Below are 19,431 nucleotides of genomic sequence, written 5' to 3'. Positions count from 1 at the left end.
TCACTCAATGCTCTACTCCCCCTTACCCGCCTAACTCCCCTCCTCTGTTATTACTCCCCATCCTTCCAACTTTCCATCACCGACTGTTCGACTTTCACCCGTCAACTCTCAACGGAAGCGTTTAGAATTAATAGTTAGCCTCAAGATACGAATGACATATCTCGATCAATTCATTTCATGCCACTTCCGGGTGAAGTTTATGGTCAAACTAAACATATAACTAAGAGGATAACACCCCATGCGTTTGAAACAACTGCATAGTGGCGCCTTGGGGGGGGGAGAAATTGCTTAAAATTAAGAAACGATGTCGTTGGTGATTGTGATTGCTCTTAAAAGAGACGGGTCTTGGGTTTCCCGTTGTCGAACTCATCCAAGTGAGTGAATATTTGCAATGTGTACAATCATTACCCCCAGTTGACCAGTGTGTCTCGATAAGACATTCGCGGTGAAAAATGTCTCCGTTTGGGGATGATTGACCGCGTAATGGTTGAGAAATTTCAAGATGATGAACTCAATGAAACCCCAAATAGCTGCTGTCCGTATTCACAACACGCGGGGCGTGCAAAAATTTGCCAATGCCAGGCGAAACGTTCTATTTTTTACTATTTCAGCACTAGAACGTGTTTCTTCGGGTTCTGCTGTGTCATAACTTGCCCTCTGTTCTTCATCGGGTCTTTATTTTGAGCCTGCAGCCATTACAAAGGCCACCTAGCAACAAGTGGCACAGTTAGAGTAATATTATGTAGCCAAGTGTTTGGTGTCATCATATTAAAAAAAAAAAAAAAAAAGCCCCCGGGCACATTTCAGCATCTTGTTTACAACTTTGAAGGTTCAAAGCCGCGGAAAAAATATCAGGGAAAGCCATTTGGAGAACGTGCCGTTGAAACAGCGGAAACATTCCTCCGAGGGCCTCGCCAACCGCCGCTAATGTAATATATAGCTCAAAGCGTAGCCGGGAGCTGATAAAACGAGACGCGTTGGCACGGGCGTGTGTCAGACTCTAGACTTACACAGTGGAACCTCTCAGGGCCAGCGCGGTTCGTTCCAGGATAACCGGACTTGTTTTGATGTCGCAACATTTTTTTTCTTTTTTTTTTTTTGCCTGTAGGGAGGAATGGAAATAACGCCTCATTAATGCTCTTCTTGACTGCACGTGTCAAATATTTAAGTTGATGTTGCCGTGACGTCATACGAGTGTAATTGTGAGGCAAGTCTCCGCACGTAAACGTTGATGACTTTCTGGTGTTCTTTTCGGAGTGGCGGAGGACATGTGGCCAGCCGTCCACATCAAAGCGTATGGTCACATCGACCCCCCCTTTCCCCACCCGACCGATCAAAAAACATTTAACACTTCACAAATTGTGGTGACTTCATCTTCCTCAACTCTCACACACTTACCTTCGTGTCTGACCAGTTCCTTCTGCACCGAAAAGCATTACAGTGATGCATTTTTCAGAAAACCGGCTTGCCTAAATCGATCTCACCTCACTATTTTCACTTGCTAGCCTAAAAAACACATCCAGACGTTCAATCTTGTGGTCACATAATGTTCCACAGCTGTATACTTCAATCACTTGAGTGTCCAAGAGAGCCGTTTGATTTGTAATGAAGCTATTTCCAATTGAATAGCTCATAAAAAACATAACAATGCAGGGACAGACCGAAACGAGCATTTTATGATTAAAATACGACTAATATGGTTTCCGCCGGACAGCAACAATTTATGCGATGTGTGGAAAAAAAAATTCTAAGATACAGAAACATGAGTTCAACAAAAAAAAAGGAAAGATATAAATGCAGTATAAATGTATAAATAAATACAGATTAAATATTGATTCAATATTTTGTGCTTAAAAAAAGGCTTATTTTTATCCAATTTTGTTGATTTTTTTCGTGTCTAACGAAAAGCATGAAATCTGGGTTGAAATCTGATTGGCGAATTAAAACCAAATGAAATTAAACAAATTTAACTAAAAGTGACTTGAGCCTGCATTATTGATTGCGAAGACCCCCGACTGATTAGTTTCACATAGGATCACATTGACGCTGAAATCTAATTGGACAAAAAAAAAAAAAAAGACCTCTACACGGCCCTACTTGAAGCAGAGCCGCTATGAAATGAAGAGAATAGACTGTTGAATTCAGTTTGTAAAAATGTAGGTCAGCGCTTCTGCCCGCCCACTGCGTTTACATATAGCCCACCTCACGAAACTAAAGGCCCCAGTTTTGTTGCGTTCATGATAGCCCGAGACCAAACTCAAACACGCTGATCTGAAAAGTGTGCATGTTGTGGTGGGAAGGCGTGACTTCAACACTTTGAAATGTGCAGGCCATTACACAGGGGGCTCTCTGTCGCGGCGACGTCACCGATGACATCAGCGAGCGTGGCGTGATGGAAGCACCCGCTCTGGGAACAAGAGGTGCACTTTCCACGAGTGCGTCACGCACTTCCTTCGGCCGCCCCCCCCCCCCCCCCCCTCCCGACCCTTTCAACTGCCTGGCATGACACCACCTGTCGACTTCACAGGTGCCGGCTACATTTAGACGGCGCGGTGATGTCACAGGGGGCCAGCTCATGACCCAATCCAGACTCGGGGAACAACTTTTTGCGGTAATTGTTAGCTGCCATCGGCAATTTGACCGGGACTGCCGCCATTTACGTATTATTACTCCGACAGACTTGACTCACCCATTTCTGAATTTGGTCGGAATTTTAATACTACAGTGGTACCTCTACTTACGAAATTAAGAGGTTCTGGAAGAAATTTCTTAACTAGAAAAGTTTGTAAGTAGAGACGCGTTTTCCATGTAAATGCCGTAATTCGTTCCAAGCCCCCCAAAAAATGTTTCCTAAATCATAAAAATGCATCAAAATATGTAACAAAGACATGTTACAAAAAACCGAAAAAAAAACCCCATTAAAATTTAGGGCATACGAAACCTTGTATCGACAGTACAGTATATTTAACCCTTTCATGCACCGATAATGAGAACCTGATCACATGATAAGCTGCCCACTGTAGTAACCCCCGTCCTCGAAAGGGTTAAACAAAAAAAATGTTCAACAATATTTCGTCTGCTAAGCGTAATGTGAAACCTCGCATGCCCCAAAAATTTACATAGATGTTAGCGATGATTATAAAACCTTCAAATTTCCATACATGGGGCAGGAACACAATGTTCACAGTATTTCTAGCATAGGGTTCAGCGTACTGTATCTTCCAAGTCGGATCTGTTATTCTAAGGGGAGAAGATTATCACATGCTGAACTTTGCACGTAACAGCTGACATGTTTTTCGACGGAATCGGCTCCCCAGTCAAGCTGCTTCCGCCCGATATCCTCGGGTTGAAGTTCAGGCGGGGAGCCCTGCGGCCGCGACGATTGACAGGGCGCACGCTTTTGTGTTGCTTCCTACTGTGCCAATCCAGCGTAGAAAGGGAGAATTCGTCCTTATTAGGAAAAGAGCAGGCGCCCTTATATGGCATGCTTCCTGTAAATAGTAACAAGCCTGTCTGCTGGCTCTCTTCGCACATTCCTGCAGCTCCAGGTTTGTTCTTTTCTCCCCCCCTTCTCATTTCCGATGTGCTAGCTGGCTGGCCGGACGGCTGGCTGGCTGGCCGTGGAGCAGGCCTGCCTTTCATAAGAGTCTAGCCCGGTGTGTGATCCCTGCCACCCGGAAAAAAAAAATACACAAACTTCTGTCTAGCCTTTTTCCTCAAGTACTACTTAAGCCTGGCCCGGGTACATGTTGCACCTGGTCTTTCGGCCTTTTTTCATGTCACACCAAAAGCTCATTAGGCAGGTGAGCGGAGAACAAGGAGAGTTATTCCCGGCAATATGGCCGCACATTACTGTACGTGCTTGCCGCGCCGCGGCTGCGTTTTCGCTTAAATGGGTCCCTGGCCGCCATTTGTCCTGACTCGGGCGAGCTGAAAAACAGAACGTCTAAAGGTTCGCCTTGTACCAAACATACTTCTTTTATGTCAGACTTTGACGGCACTTTTGAAGTGGACCGCACGTTTGAAAAAGAAAAAAAAAAAAAAAGACATCCACATGCTGGAACGTTAATGCGATTTTTTTTTTTTTTTTTTTTAATGCTAGTTCACTCATTAGTGGCGGCAAGTCCATAAAAAGATGTGATCAGGGTTTGACTATTTTTGCAGATTTTAAAGTAGGACAAAGGGACATCATTAGCCAGCTATTAGTAGTCGTAGAAAGTTTCAACTTCATAACTTCATCGCGTTTTTTGAAGCGAATGTTTTTAATGGCTTTTGACTTGCCGTGATGCATTCACGTGGAGAAAAAGTTCGCCGCAGTCACCGATACGCATAAACACACTGGTGCAGAAGCTGCTGTCGGCCCCAGCTCACACCCAGACACTCACGCACACACCGCTGACATCACACGGCCCCGCCTCTTCACTCATTAACCACCTTGGACCTTTATTTCCGTTGTTGGAATCCAACCGTTTGTTGCCACCGATCGATACATTTGTCTGGTGCGTTCGTTCAGCTTGTCTGTGAAATTCCGATTTGTAAACCAGTGTAATGCCTCACACATCTCTGTAGATGGCGCCGTTTTCATCCCAATATTCTGTGGGTCTTGAAAGATAAAAAAATGCAGTAGCCTTGGGTGCCAGTGCCAACAGTGCCTTTTATTTTTTTATGGGCTACCAACACCGACAAATACCTTCGAGTGTTTTTCGGCGGGCCGCACGGTGGCCAACCGTCCGTCACATCTGCCTCACAGTTCGCAGGTTCCGGGTTCAAACCCTACCCCCTGTTCTCCCCTGTCTGTGACCAGTCCAGGGCCTACCCTCCCTCTCGCCTCAAACTGTTGATCGGCTCCAGCTCACCCAGCAACATAATGAGACCAAACGTTGTAGAAAATGGATAAACAGATGATTCCCCCCCCCCCTCCCCCCACGCCCTTTCAGATTCGCTCATCACAGACTTCAAAGGTGCTCATTTGTCACATTCTCCGATTGATGGGACCGCGGAGCGATAACGCAGACGTTCTAAACCGCCCGTCAGTACGTCGGAATGATGGAACGCTGTGATTCACGCGTCAGCGATCTTACAATGACGCCGCCTGACAAAAACCCCCTCCAGACGCGACCACACCATCAACCGAGTCCAAGCCCACCTTTTTTGATGTCTCTCCAAGCACCCAGCTAATGATTTTCCTTTCCTCCCTTCTTGTTCATTCATCCATTTCTCATTTATTCCTTTTCATGTGGCCGCCCCTTTTGAAATTTCATATTTATAGGCTTTGTGTTTGTGAAGTCAGACTTGAGGAATTCCCAGTGTGGGGTCCTGGGCCTCCTCTGAGCAGACTTCCTGTTCCAGATGAGCGAGAGTTAGAGAGAGTGAGCTTGCTGTTGTTTGGCCAGCCCAGCCTCCTCCTCCTCCTCCTCCTCGTCTTCCTCCTCCTCCTCCTCCTTCTTCAGACGGCAGGAATGTGGGATGTCTGGAGTGGGGGTCAGGAAGCCAGGAAAGAATGCCAAGTATGTCCATGTTTGTCCAGGGCTGCCCCCCCTTCCACACCCCTCAGCCTCCCGCCCTCCACCAAGGTGACGCCCCCCCCCCCGCCCCGAGGGCCAAGCTCTATAAAAGCGGCGGCCCTTCGCCTCCAGAACTCAGAGCGAGATCGACTCGAGCTAAACTCTAGCTTTCACCTCAAGAAGCGAAGGAGACACTCTACTCCGCCATCGACAAGAGATCAACTCGATCAAGGAAAACGAAGATTTACTCCCCCGCTGAAGGAAGAATCTTTTTTTTTTAATGCCCTTCAAGATGCCCGCTGTGAAGAAAATGATTTTGCTGCCGTTTGTGTGCGCCATCTTCTGGACCTTGGTAAGACTTTGTTTCTCTCACTCGCCCTTTTCCGTATGTTTGACGGAGGCGTCCGCTAAGTTGATTGTGGTCGCGTTTAGGCTGCCGGTCAGGAGTGCAGCGGCCAGTGCTCTTGCCCCTCCACGCCTCCCGAGTGTGCCCCCGGCGTGAGCCTGGTGCCCGACGGCTGCGGCTGCTGCCGGGTGTGTGCCAAGCAGATGGGAGAGCTGTGCACCGAGAGGGACCCCTGCGACACCCACAAGGGCCTCTACTGTGACTTTGGCTCGCCCATCAACAGACGAATCGGAGTGTGCACAGGTGAGGCGGCAGTCGCCATTTTAGGTCGATAACCTGCATCGTGACTGTCAGAGTTGATGGACAAGAAGCTAGACTTTCTTAAATAGAAGACAAACCATCAGTGTTGAAGTGTACCCTAAAAACCATCATTCTTATACTTTGCTAGAAAAAAAAAAATCTTGTTTTGTTAATCCCCCAAAAGATAAAAAAAAAAGAGACAAACTATTGGTGTTTACCGAAAAACTTGCACTTTCAGGCGTTAAAAAAAACAATATTGCCCTTTGCCAAAAACAGATGTCCTTTCCTAAAAAAAAAAAAAAAAAAAGTATTGATATTTACACTTTGCACGACTATTAAAACTCATTCAGTACCAGCCAATACTGGACCAAGTCTGAAAAGACGTTTAAAAACGTCTTTGGGAGTGAATGAGTTAAATGATGACATTTCTCGAAAAAGTTTTGATGGTGTTCCTTTCCTTGTACAACAAACAACAAACTCTTGATGTTTGCCGTTTGCTGGAAAGAAGACAAACTGTTGGTGTAGCACTTACTTAAAAAAAGAAGAGAAAACAACTGATGTCTATGCGTCGATACTGTAAATCATATCTTGACCAAGCCGCACTAAAATAAGTCAAAATGTGGCAGTCACAATGACCCAGGAACATTTTTTTTTTTTTTTTGCTCTATGTGACAGGTCAAAATGACCAATTTTAAGTTCACAAATAAGCCCAGCTGACATGTTTGACTTCCTTGAGTGTTTTATTTTTGCACATTCATCCCCACATTGACTTGCCTTTATGAATGCTTCATTTCCTGTGCGCCACCCCTCGCAAAAATAAATAAATGAACATTTTGATTTTTGTGTTTGCAGCGCGAGAGGGCGCCACCTGCGTGTTCGGAGGAATGGTGTACAAGAGCGGCGAGAGCTTCCAGAGCAGCTGCAAGTACCAGTGCACCTGCCTGGATGGGGCGGTGGGCTGCGTGCCCCTGTGCTCCATGGACGTGCGTTTGCCCAGCCCCGACTGCCCTGCGCCCCGACGCGTCAAGGTGCCCGGCAAGTGCTGCGAGGAGTGGGTGTGCGACGCCCCGCAACACACAAACAGCTTCATGGGCTCAGTCTTACCCGGTGAGTTATCGCTAATCGGATCCCGCCTGAGCCGCTTCCCCTCCGGAAAGGTCGACTAATCGGGCTGTTTTCTTCCTGTTTGCGTTGCGAGCAGCTTACCGCCAAGAGGAGACCTATGGCCCCGATCCGTCCATGATGCGAGAGAACTGCTTGGTGCAGACCACCGAGTGGAGCGCCTGCTCCAAAACGTGCGGGCTGGGCGTCTCCACCCGGGTCACCAACGACAACCGCGAGTGCCGCCTTGAGAAGCAGAGCCGCCTGTGCATGGTGCGCCCCTGCGAGTCCCATCTGGAGCAGAGCATCCGGGTCAGTACTCCAGTCCAAAGGCACCACCGTGTTCAGATACGCAGGCGAAACCTTTTACAATCAAATAGATTTTTATTGATTTATTTTTTTTATTTTTTTGCAAGCTAAAATATTATACAATATCATGGATTTAAATAATAGTTATATTATTTGTAATCTCAGTCATTTTTTTTCTTGTAATATTAATAAAAATACATTTTTTTAAAAGTAAAACAATAAAATTAAATTAAAATTAAATACAATTGTGATTATTACAACCTAAAAGACAAAAAAAAAATACTTGAGAAAATACCTTTGTAATTTTATTCAGAGTCTGAAATACTCATCAAAGAAAAGTAAGACAAGATGAATGCGTGTTTTTTTCTGCATTTAAAAATAAAATTAAAACAAAATATCCAACCGAAAATACCTTTTTTTCATCGTAAAATAAAATACCAAAAAAAGGAAAATAAAACAATCATGTGATATTTGAAACAAACTGAAAATGTGAAAGATTTGTTCCTCCAATCAAAAATAAAAACAACAAAAAATGAAAATACTAAATGTAAACAATGATTTTACATTTTAAAATCAAAATATAATACAACAAAATAATAATACAATCATGTGATTTATTTTTAGCTGCCACAAAGAGGGAAAAAAAAATTGTCATCATTTTGCAACTTAAAATCCAATCAAATTCAGCCGGCAATCAATGAAAACACAAACCATTAAATATCGATTGAAAATGAAAACAATTTTTCTTGCTTCTTATGCCAGAAAGGGAAAAAGTGCATCCGCACGCCTCGCCTGTCCAAGCCCATGAAGTTCGAGATCTCAGGCTGCACCACCACCAAGTCGTACCGCCCCAAGTTCTGCGGCGTGTGCCTGGACGGCCGCTGCTGCACCCCGCACAGAACCACCACGCTGCCCATGGAGTTCAAGTGCCCCGACGGGCAGGTGATGAAGAAGCACATGATGTTCATCAAATCGTGCGCCTGCCACCACAATTGCCCCGGCGAAAACGACATCTTCGAGTCTGTTTACTACAAGAAGATGATGGGCGACATGGCGTAAAGGAAGGGCCGACGGCTGCTTTGTCACTTGAAAACAGAACTCATCTCGCAGCTCCCGTCCGAATATACACAAGCCTCCTTTTTTGTGCTTGCTTTTGTCAGACTAGCCACACGCGCACTGCGTGTGTCGCATCTATTTGTGCGTTGCGGCTCTGTGCACTTTTCAGACAGAGGGAGAGATTCCTGCACTAATAATATTGTGGACAACATGCCCCGTCCTTTTTTTTTTTTTTTGAACGTCAAAATCTTGACCTGCCCTCTTAATGGGGTGTATAATGCCCCCCCCCCCCCCTACCGAGACGGGCAAATGCATCGCAACCACAGCGGGCCACTGCTCCTCTTTGTGTGTCCATGTATGAATGTATCTGTGTGTGTGTGTATGTGAGCAGAGGCCTCAACATGGGTCTTGTGTAAAGGTCAGCGTTTCCGTCCGGACACAAGTGGGCGTAAGCGACCACGGCACTGAGATCTAAGAAAGATGACTAGAAGAAGAGGAAGAAGAAGACTGGAAGGATTTTGAGTTCATTCCGAGCAGAAACGTGTAAATGGTGTATATATTTGTACAGTGTAAGTTAATTTAAAAGCCGTCATTGTTCTGTGCTTTTTTTTGTTTTGTTTTGTTTTTTTTTTCCAAAATGTATCAATAGTTTTCATTTGGATGACAGTATTTTGTACTATTTTATTGAACAGTGTGACAGGTTGTTACATGTGTCGCTTTGTAGCTGGAAATAAAAACGTTATATTTTTTTAGACAAACTTTCTTTCTTGAGACTCAAGACATCCAAGTGATCAAGCAAAGAATCTCATAACTCATACTTAGTTTTACACACACACACACACACACACACACACACACACACACACACACAAACAGTATTAAAATGCAAAAATATCTTGTTCAAAAGCAGTTTATAAAACCGAAACTGCAGTACACAGTCCAGGTGTATGAACAAAATACAGTATAACAAAAGACTAGTTACAAAATGCAAAAACAAGGTCCAAATACTGTTTATAAAAAACACTAATTACAGTATACTGTATTTAACTACAGTGTACTGTATTGTATTTTAATGTTGTTTTTTTTCCATCTTGGGGGGGAAAAAAAAATCTGTATTTTGAGTTGTTGTATTGGCTTCATTCTTTACTGAATATTCTTCAACCAGGGAGCTTTTCTTGACGCTCGCTCACTGTCTCTCACTTGACCTCCCCTCCCCACACATGACAGCATTGCTCAGCTGATGTCATGCAACGAACTTTTGAAACCTGGCACGGGACGCTTCCAAGTCCTCTGTACCCATTTACATACGCTGTGGTGCGAGCCTTCACTCTAATTAGCGGTCCAGTTAGATTTTTCGCATGTCAATAGTTCGACAATTCCACGAGACGTTTATTTCCTCCACTGTACTTCGTCCGTCGAGCCACAAGCAATTTTCTGTGAGTGGGTAAATTGCCAGAATCGTACAAAGCAAGAATCGATTTCTTGTTTTTCAAAGTCTCGTAGATTTATGTCTTTCCGACTCCCAAGTGTCTCTTGAATGTTTTTTACTTTGTATCCCGCTTCGCTTAATCGGATGCATTTCACTCTCTCTTCCACAGGACGTAAATGTATCCACCCATCCATCTACTTTTTGATCCGCTTGATCCTTACAAGGGTGGCGGGGGGTGCTGGAGCCGATCCCAGCTGTCTACGGGCAAGGAGGCGGGGGACACCCTGAACCGGTTACCGGCCAACCTCAGGGCACACAGAGACGAGCAACCGTCCGCGCTCACACTTGGACCTCGGGGACAATCGTGAGTGTTCCGTTAACCTGCCATGCATGTTTTTTGAATGTGGAAGGAAACCGGAGTACCCGGAGAAAACCCACGCAGGCACGGGGAGAGAACATGCCAACTCCACACTGGGAGACCAGAGGCGGAATCGAACCCGACACCTCTGTACGGTGAGTTCCACCACTCGTCCACCAGACCGCGAAGTAAATGTAAATGAATAACAAAAGTTTTCGCAATTATAGTCAAACTCATGCCATTAAAGAGTCAATTACATGTCGCCGTTTTGGATCAGATGCTAGAAAATAACGCAGCGGAAACAGTTATTCCGTAGTATCGAGCGAGAACTGCTTGAGTTTGCGCAACTGCCGTCTTCCGTATGGCTTCCGGGTGTAGGAACTTCCATTGTAAGGAATCGATCGGCAAAAAAAAAAAAAAAAAAAGAAAATGTAATGCCTACGTTTTTTTTTTCCCCCTGAGTAAAGGAATTTCCGGCTCTCTCTCTTTCTCTCTCTCTCTCTCTCTCTCTCTCTACATATATATATACACACACACACACACACACACACACACAAATATATCCGTCCATTTTCTAATCCGCTTATACTCAGGCATGTTTTTGGAATGCCGGGGGAAACTGGAGTACTCCTGATGGCTGACATGGTGGCGACCGGCACACGTGTCGTAAACAAGCAGTGCGGTTGTAAAGCATGAATTCAACGGCCTTGGAATAACTCTCGATAAACCTTTGCCCTTTTCTATGGCTCCTGTACCGGGACCATGACGAGGGGATGGCCATGACAGGGATGGGGAAAATTTATTCACATCTTTATCATTGGATTTTTTTTCCAAATGAGTCACTCTCAACTCAACACCATTTTATTTTTGTGGGAATGGGAGGACAACAAAATCACCAAATTCACCCCAAGTGAGTGTATCTTTAACAGTAAAATCAAAACCTATTGTGCAGGACATTTAAAATCTGAACTTATTCAGATTTTTCATAATTGGTCTCATTTGAAATGGTTGTGAAGTTTAAAATGTGGAACACGTGAGAAACACAGCAAAGTGTCGTATGTAACACGTGAGAAATTCAATGCCATTTTGTTTTTGTAGCAATGGGAGAATGTGATTTTTTTTTTTTTTTTTAAACTCTAGACAAGTGAAAAAACACCGGCGTCTTCACTCATGCAAAACAGTGAACAACATTGCTACCTGAGGTGAGAAACCGCAATTACGTTCTTTCCAGGTGGAATGAAAAGCTGAATTAACAGGAGCGCGATCTCGGCGCCAACTGTAACGTCGTCGTGCTGCTTATCTTCAATTGTTTGTCCGCTTGATCGTTAAATGTAGGCCTGGTGCGCTCGTGCTAGTTTACTGGATATTGACGTTATTGGTGTTTTTTTAAATGTCAAGCGGAAGTCAAGTTAAAAATGTCTTTACAATAACATGGCATTCAAATTATCACTATGTTTGTGGTTGATGAATTAAGCAGTAAGCCCCGCCCATTTTAAAATCTATCTCAGCGGCGGCTGCCATTTTTGTCCGAGACTGCCACCTGCCACCATTCGGTTCCAATGTCAAATTTCCGGCCTGAATTTGGGGCCCAGTGCGTTGCCGCAAATCCGACTACTCGTCTTTCCGTTTCAAGCCAATCTTACCCCTCCGTGATTTGGATCGCCAACATGGCGGATGAACAAATACAGATGACGTGAAAACTGTCTTGGGAGTGATTTTCCACCACGCCCAAGATATGTTGTGTGTCAGTGTCATCCACCATGAGAAGAGTGAATTCCTGATATCGGTAATGATAAAACAGTGCTCATCACAAACTTTGTGATGCATCATATTGTCTAATATAGATATGAGGAAGGAGCCGGCTTTGTGTGTGTGTGTGTGTGTGTGTGTATGTATGACATAACACAAAAGTTAAACTTGTCTTCATCACAAACTTTTTAATGGATCATACTGTAAAATATTGATATGAGACCCAAAGATAAGTACGGGTGTGTGTGTGTGTGTGTGTGTGCGCGTGCGTGTGCGTGTGCGTGTGTGCACCTGTGTGTACTTTGGTCTTGCTCATAAAAGAGTATTTATCTGAGAGGTTCGTCGATTCAGTCGCGGTCAAGTTTCTCGAAGGCGTCACCGCCACAAGCAAATCAGTCTTATGTTTGTCAGTTACGATTATTATTATTATTATTATTTTTAAGATTGTCAATTTGTTTTTTTTCTCTGGTTCGGACATTGGAAGAGCAGCCATGATTAGCCGGAACTTTAAGAACGTGCTGGTGGTGTCGCTGGGCTTTCTGTCTCTCTTCACAGCGTACGGCGGACTCCAAAGCCTGCAGGTTCAATACAAACTTGTTCTGATTTTTATTTTATTTATTTTTTTAAATTGTTTGGACACATTCATATTCTTTTATAAAATGTAAAATGATGAATGAGTTTGGGGAATTGTATGAGCCTGTTTTTTTTTTTTTTTTTTTTTAAGGTATTTTGCCTAAATGGACATAAGCAAAACAGATAATCTCCAATTATTCGCCATTTTTTTCTCTCATTAAATCTTGAGGATTTTTTTTTTTAATCACTATTTTTACGATGCGGTAAATTTAGTTTTGATCTCATTCACTTCAATCTGTTTTTTTAATTTCAATGATTTAAAATAATGGTGTTGAAGCTACGGGACAAGAAAAAAAATGATCAATGTTTCTTTTGTTCTTCGTTTAAATAATTTTGATCTGGCTTTATTTTCGCAGTAAGTATTAATATGAAAATGTTGATCAAATCATGCATGAGGTGTCTGTGTTACAAGCAGCTTAACTTACTGTAAGCACGGCTTAAAAGACCCCTTATGATCACACACACACACACACACCCCCTACACCCATGGGGCCCAGTCGGGTGAAGACCACCTCTGGGAGGGGCCAAAGGGGTCGGGTGCAAAATGATCTGGAAGAAGTAACTGCGGACTGGGCTTCTCTGCTAAAGCTGTTGCCCCCGCGACCAAACCACGGATAACCGGTTGAAAATGGATGAATGGATTAAAAAAAAAAAAAATGCTTTTTAATCATTCTTTTACTTTGAATCACCTTGGCATTTTTATTGTACTTCTTGGTTACCATTATATAATCCTGTCAACTTTTACGAGTCATGATTAAAGTAACGTTTTGGTTGAGTCAGACGTACTGCCCGCCAAATGTTTCCAACAATTTCTTTTTAAAGTCTACTCCCAAATCAAGGGTGGGGGGAATGTTTGTGGTCAAGGGCCACATTTGATTTTTAAAACACACACACACACACACACACACACACACACACGTTTATGTATGGCGCTTCCCTATTCAGAGCAGCCTGAATGCGGAGGAGGGCATGGGCGTGGCGTCTCTGAGTGTCATCTACGCGTCCATCATCCTCTCGTCCATGTTCCTGCCTCCCCTCATGATCAAAAACCTGGGCTGCAAGTGGACCATCGTGGCCGGCATGGCCTGCTACGTCTCCTACTCCTTCGGGAATCTCTACCCGGGATGGTAAGAACCTTACGTATGCAGTACATACGGTTGTTCATGTTCTCCACTGGTTTTATCCCAAATAGAACATTCTTTGGGAAGGACTCTTTTCCTCAGTTCGACATGTCCATTTCTCAGGTACACGCTCATTCCCACCTCTGTGATTCTGGGTTTGGGAGGCTCCCCTCTGTGGTCGGCTAAATGCACATACCTGACCATCTCCGGCAACATGCAGGCGGCCAAAGAGTCCAAGAAGGCTCCGGATGTCATCAATCAGTACTTTGGCATCTTCTTCTTCATCTTTCAGTCGTCCGCCGTGTGGGGCAACCTCATGTCCTCGCTCATCTTTGGACAGGACACCAACATAAGTAACAATCGCCGAAACTGCGCCTACTCGGAGCATATTGATGCAAATGAACTGACTTGTCGTCCCCATGGGACTTAAATCCAAATTATGATGAAAAAAAATGTGACCAAAATTCAGTTAAAATGTATTGATGAAGAAAATGCAAATACATATAAAGTAATAATTGGACAAATATAAAATGGGGAAAAAAACACAAACATGTCAAGTGGCAATATTTTTCAAAAGAAATGTAAAACTATTCAATAAAATGTGAAACAAAATGTAAGCAAAAATGTCAAAAAAAGAGATTTGAAGAAAGTTGAAATGCAAGAAATATCTGTAAAATTATTCAAAAACAAAAATTGTACAAATTAAATACAGACAAAATATTAAGGAAGAATGGCTAAATTATCAACAACATAAAAACTATTAAAGCAAAAAAAAAGTGAACAAATATTGAATAAAAATACCACAAAATATTAATGGATACACAAAAAACATTAAGAATGTAAATTTTGGGAAGGAGGGACATAAGACACAATTTCGCAAGAATGCAGAGCATTCAAATAATCTAGATGAAAACAAGTCAAATTGAAACAGTTCTTTCATAAAAATATAGAATTTAAGTACAAGTAAAAAAAAAAAAAAGAAAAAGTAAAAGCATTCATAAAATCAAAGAAACACATTGAATCAAACCGGAAAAATGACAACAAATTCCACCATGTTGATGTCGCTAACATGCCACGTGACGTCATGTGTTGCCAGCGGTCATTTCGGACGAGCAGCTGCAGACTTGCGGGGCTGGAGACTGCGGCCTGACGATCACCTCCAACAGCACCACAAGCAGGCCGGCACAGGAACTAGTGTGGACCCTGGTCGGATGCTACATTGGTAAGATCAACGCTAATCCATTTTGGACCACGCGTCGTACGTAGCTAATAAGATGATTACGAACGACGCGTATGCGGACGGAAAGATTATTTATTTTTTTTTTTTTTTGGGATAGAAAGCAAAAAAAAAAAAAAAAAAAAAACCCACATTTGTCGACATTTCAAACCGTAGCATTCGGAATCGATTAGAGATTTTCCGGATGTGTTTTCCGGTTCTTCAACAAAAACAACAACGTCATGCTTCTTATCCGATTAGAAAAATAAAGATGTTTCTCTGTTTTTTTACAATAAAAATACTTTCAATAATATCTTTGTTGTGTTGAAAAAAGCAGTGGACGCTTTTTTTTTTTTTTTCTTCCCCCCCCATTCGATCCTAAACTTCTTCGTTGTTATCCAGGTGGGAAAAAAAATCGTACAATTCTGAATCGGTAGAAAGTAGAAACATCGTCACAGCTTCTGATTCGGTCCCGAAGACCACTTTGCGGTCAACATTCTCGTAAAAAATATGTCAAATGTTAAGACGGGCGACTAGCGTGTTTGTTGTTCTACTTCCTGGACAGGCGTTGGTTTGTTGGCCATGCTGATCGTGGCCGTGTTCCTGGACAACATCGACCACGAGCAGACCAGCCGTTTCCGTGGCAACCGCGAGCCCTTCTGCCACACCTTCCTGGCCACCTTCCGTCTTCTGAGGGACTGGAGGTTGCTCCCCCTCATCCCGCTCACCATGTACAGCGGCTTTGAGCAGAGCTTCCTGTCTGGAGAGTACACCAAGGTGAGGTGTACGTCACAGATTTTTTTTTTAAAAGTCTTTGAATGATCATTTCGCGTTGCGTACCTTCAGTGGAGTAATCACATTGTAAGCGTTTACCGCTCTGCCGCTATCTTGTTGCATCTCGGTGCCAATCAACTATGTTGAAGTGAGTTGAGGAGCTTCGTTTCAACCAAATGAATGCTTTGACGGCACTTTGTGGCAAGTAAAGGCAAAACCTTTTGGGGGCGGGGCATCAATCGCGCTGGGATTTTTTTTCACTGTTTGCGCCAGGACTTTTTGTTTTTTATTTATTTATTTATTTTCCCACCCCCGCCGCCTCTCTCTTACTTCTTACTTTATTTTCACAATTCAGCAACAATATTTTACGTTTGTGCCATTTATTTTTGCTTTTTTAGCGGCCTTGGCTAACTTCTCGTGCATTATCGCAATGTTGTACTGGAGGCCTCATCCTGACCAGTTGGGTGTGTTCTTTGTGTTTCCCGCCTTGTGGGGAATGGCCGACGCCATCTGGCAGACGCAGACGAACGGTCAGGAGACACAACAAAAATCGTTTACCTGTTTTTTTTTTTTTTTTTGGATACAGTAATCCCTCCTCCATTGAGTTACAAAGAAAAAAAAAAAAAAAAAACCCACATTTGTCGACATTTCAAACCGTAGCATTCGGAATCGATTAGAGTTTTTCCGGATGTGTTTTCCAATTCATCAACAAAAACAACAACGTCATGCTTCTTATCCGATTAGAAAAATAAAGATGTTTCTCTGTTGTTTTACAATAAAAATACTTTCAATAATATCTTTGTTGTGTTGAAAAAAGCAGTGGACGCTTTCTACTTCCTGGACAGGCGTTGGTTTGTTGGCCATGCTGATCGTGGCCGTGTTCCTGGACAACATCGACCACGAGCAGACCAGCCGTTTCCGTGGCAACCGCGAGCCCTTCTGCCACACCTTCCTGGCCACCTTCCGTCTTCTGAGGGACTGGAGGTTGCTCACCCTCATCCCGCTCACCATGTACAGCGGCTTTGAGCAGAGCTTCCTGTCTGGAGAGTACACCAAGGTGAGGTGTACGTCACAGATTTTTTTTTTAAAAGTCTTTGAATGATCATTTCGCGTTGCGTACCTTCAGTGGAGTAATCACATTGTAAGCGTTTACCGCTCTGCCGCTATCTTGTTGCATCTCGGTGCCAATCAACTATGTTGAAGTGAGTTGAGGAGCTTCGTTTCAACCAAATGAATGCTTTGACGGCACTTTGTGGCAAGTAAAGGCAAAACCTTTTGGGGGCGGGGCATCAATCGCGCTGGGATTTTTTTTCACTGTTTGCGCCAGGACTTTTTGTTTTTTATTTATTTATTTATTTTTGTCACGTTGTTATCCTCTGACGTTAAAAGAAGCTAATTTTGACAAAGTGAGGAAAAGAAATTCAAAGTACAGATACCTCAAATGTTCAAAGTGTTTGGACTTTGCTGCCCACAGCTGAGAGTGAAGTGAGTGTTTTGTTGGTTTCAGAACTACGTGACGTGCGCGCTGGGTATTCACTACGTGGGCTTCGTGATGATGTGTTTCGGGGCATCCAATTCCGTTTGCTCCTTCCTCTTTGGGCGATTGGCACGCTACACTGGCAGAGGGGCGCTATTCTTTTTTTTTTTTTTTTTGGATACAGTAATCCCTCCTCCATTGAGTTACCCCGAAAAATCAGTTGTGAAACTGTAAATAGATAAATAAATGAAGGAAAAATAACTGCGTTGTGATACTGGAATTCTCAATGGAGAGGGGTTTACTGTATTTATCATATCTGTAGAATTTGTTGTCTTCGTTGTGATATCAATTCAACAAATACAGTCAAACCTCGCTTTTCGAATGTCTCTGTTATCGACCAAATCGGATTTCGACCAGAAAATTCAAGATTTTTACGCCTCGGATTACTACTGAAAACTGGTTTTCGACCAAAGTGAGCAAACCCGAATACGCCAATTGACTCCTCTCGGCTTCCTTACACAAGGAAGTGTCACACAAGCAACTGACGCTTCCTCGTGTAGTGTTCATTGTGAGCAGACGTGTTTGTTGTGATTTACGCAAATCTGACTGTTTTTTTTTTTTTTTTGTTATTTCTGCATAGTGTATTAGCCCCTAATCATAGGCTAATGAAATAGTTTCGGATTTCGAACAAATCGCTTTTCGAACAGCCTCATGGAACGGATTATGGTCGAAAACTGAGGTATGACTGTACTTTGTATTTTATTCATTTTTGTCATTGTTGTGGCAGCTCTGTACGGCATCTTGTTTCCCGCCGAGAAGGAGGCTGCCTTCGCCAACTACCGCATGTGGGAGTCTTTGGGCTTCGTGATTGCGTTCGCGTACAGCACCTTCCTGTGTCTGGAGTACAAACTGTACATCCTACTGGCCGTGCTACTGCTGACCATGGTCACCTACCCGGTGGTAGAGTATCACGAGTACAAGAATCCCACGAAAGCCGAGGACGGCGGAGACTACAAAGAAGCCATCGCCATGGACAACAGCAAAGTTTACTGTCAGACTCAACTCTGAACGAACAATGACTAATGTAAGATGCTGCCATCATCCCAACACTCGCCGAACTCTAGAATAGAAGAGCAAACTGCTCACATGGTCCAAGATGGGAAGATGCTTGGCTGAAGAAGTCAACAGTTCTCTTAAAAATAGATTTTTTTATCTCTGCACAATCAGAATGTCATTCTCCGTATTTGTTCAGATCAACTCTGATTTTATTTCCAAAATCAAGTCGATTTTTTATTCTGAATATAAAGGCAGTACAATTGCAGTGAAAAATATATATTTTTTGTAAAACTGAATACAACTTTATTCTTATTTATATATCATAAGCAGTTTCCCTTATCCCGATCTGCTCTCCATATTCTCTCTCATGCTGCAGTCTGACAGTGTGTTATTTGGCAACATAAGCCATTTTATGAAACCCTAAATGTTGGTTGGTTAGGATTTTCTGCCTCCTAAAAATGTCCTACAATGGATCAAATGTGTGTGTGTTTAATTGAACTGCCACAAGCGTCACCTGAACGAATTTCATCTTATACTTTTGTAAAGTGAAAACTGCATCATAAACCCATTTTAAATTATTGTATTACATACAGACCCCTGTTATGGAATACATAACCTTATTCATAATCAAGCAATAGACCGTCGTCAGGGTGAAGTCAACTCTTAAAAATACTTTGCTGCCCTCTTGTGGACAACTACTGCACTACACTTCAAGAGGCGGAGTTCAGTACAGGTATTGAAAAAAAATAGAGCAGCGTTTAGCTTGGTCTAATTAACACAGGTGTCAAACTCCGGTCCTGGTGGGCGACTGTGCTGCATGTTTGTATCTGTGTCTCTGGTAACGATATGTGTGATGTGGATTCCCTGAATAATGAGCACTACCTTTGACATTTAAAATGTTTGCTTGTAATTCATGTTTCAAGTGTCTTTTAATATGTGGCGAAATTGTTTGAAAGTTACATATTCGTTTTATCCAGTCTTGTGGATACCGTTAAAGAGACA

The 19,431-nt window shown here is 43.2% G+C and overlaps 2 protein-coding genes across 2 annotated transcripts; both read left to right on the top strand.

The window, feature by feature from the left end:
- The first annotated feature begins 5,622 nt into the window (after nucleotides 1-5,622).
- On the top strand, nucleotides 5,623-9,368 carry ccn2a (cellular communication network factor 2a). Its single transcript, XM_019859456.1, has 5 exons — nucleotides 5,623-5,856; nucleotides 5,937-6,153; nucleotides 7,003-7,257; nucleotides 7,352-7,563; nucleotides 8,323-9,368. Exons 1-5 carry the CDS (start codon nucleotides 5,785-5,787, stop codon nucleotides 8,617-8,619), a joined length of 1,053 nt encoding a protein of 350 aa, XP_019715015.1. The 5' UTR covers nucleotides 5,623-5,784; the 3' UTR covers nucleotides 8,620-9,368.
- Nucleotides 9,369-12,454: 3,086 nt separating this feature from the next.
- unc93a (unc-93 homolog A) lies at nucleotides 12,455-19,066 on the top strand. Its single transcript, XM_019859465.1, has 7 exons — nucleotides 12,455-12,733; nucleotides 13,731-13,912; nucleotides 14,030-14,259; nucleotides 15,003-15,128; nucleotides 15,688-15,904; nucleotides 16,170-16,426; nucleotides 18,161-19,066. Exons 1-7 carry the CDS (start codon nucleotides 12,644-12,646, stop codon nucleotides 18,439-18,441), a joined length of 1,383 nt encoding a protein of 460 aa, XP_019715024.1. The 5' UTR covers nucleotides 12,455-12,643; the 3' UTR covers nucleotides 18,442-19,066.
- Nucleotides 19,067-19,431: the final 365 nt, after the last annotated feature.

The sequence above is a fragment of the Hippocampus comes genome, unplaced genomic scaffold (genome assembly GCF_001891065.2).
Source record: "Hippocampus comes isolate QL1 unplaced genomic scaffold, H_comes_QL1_v1.1 scaffold164, whole genome shotgun sequence".
Taxonomy (NCBI): Eukaryota; Metazoa; Chordata; class Actinopteri; order Syngnathiformes; family Syngnathidae; genus Hippocampus; species Hippocampus comes.
Note: the sequence above shows the minus strand (reverse complement) of the source record. Positions and strands in the feature narration are given on the sequence as shown.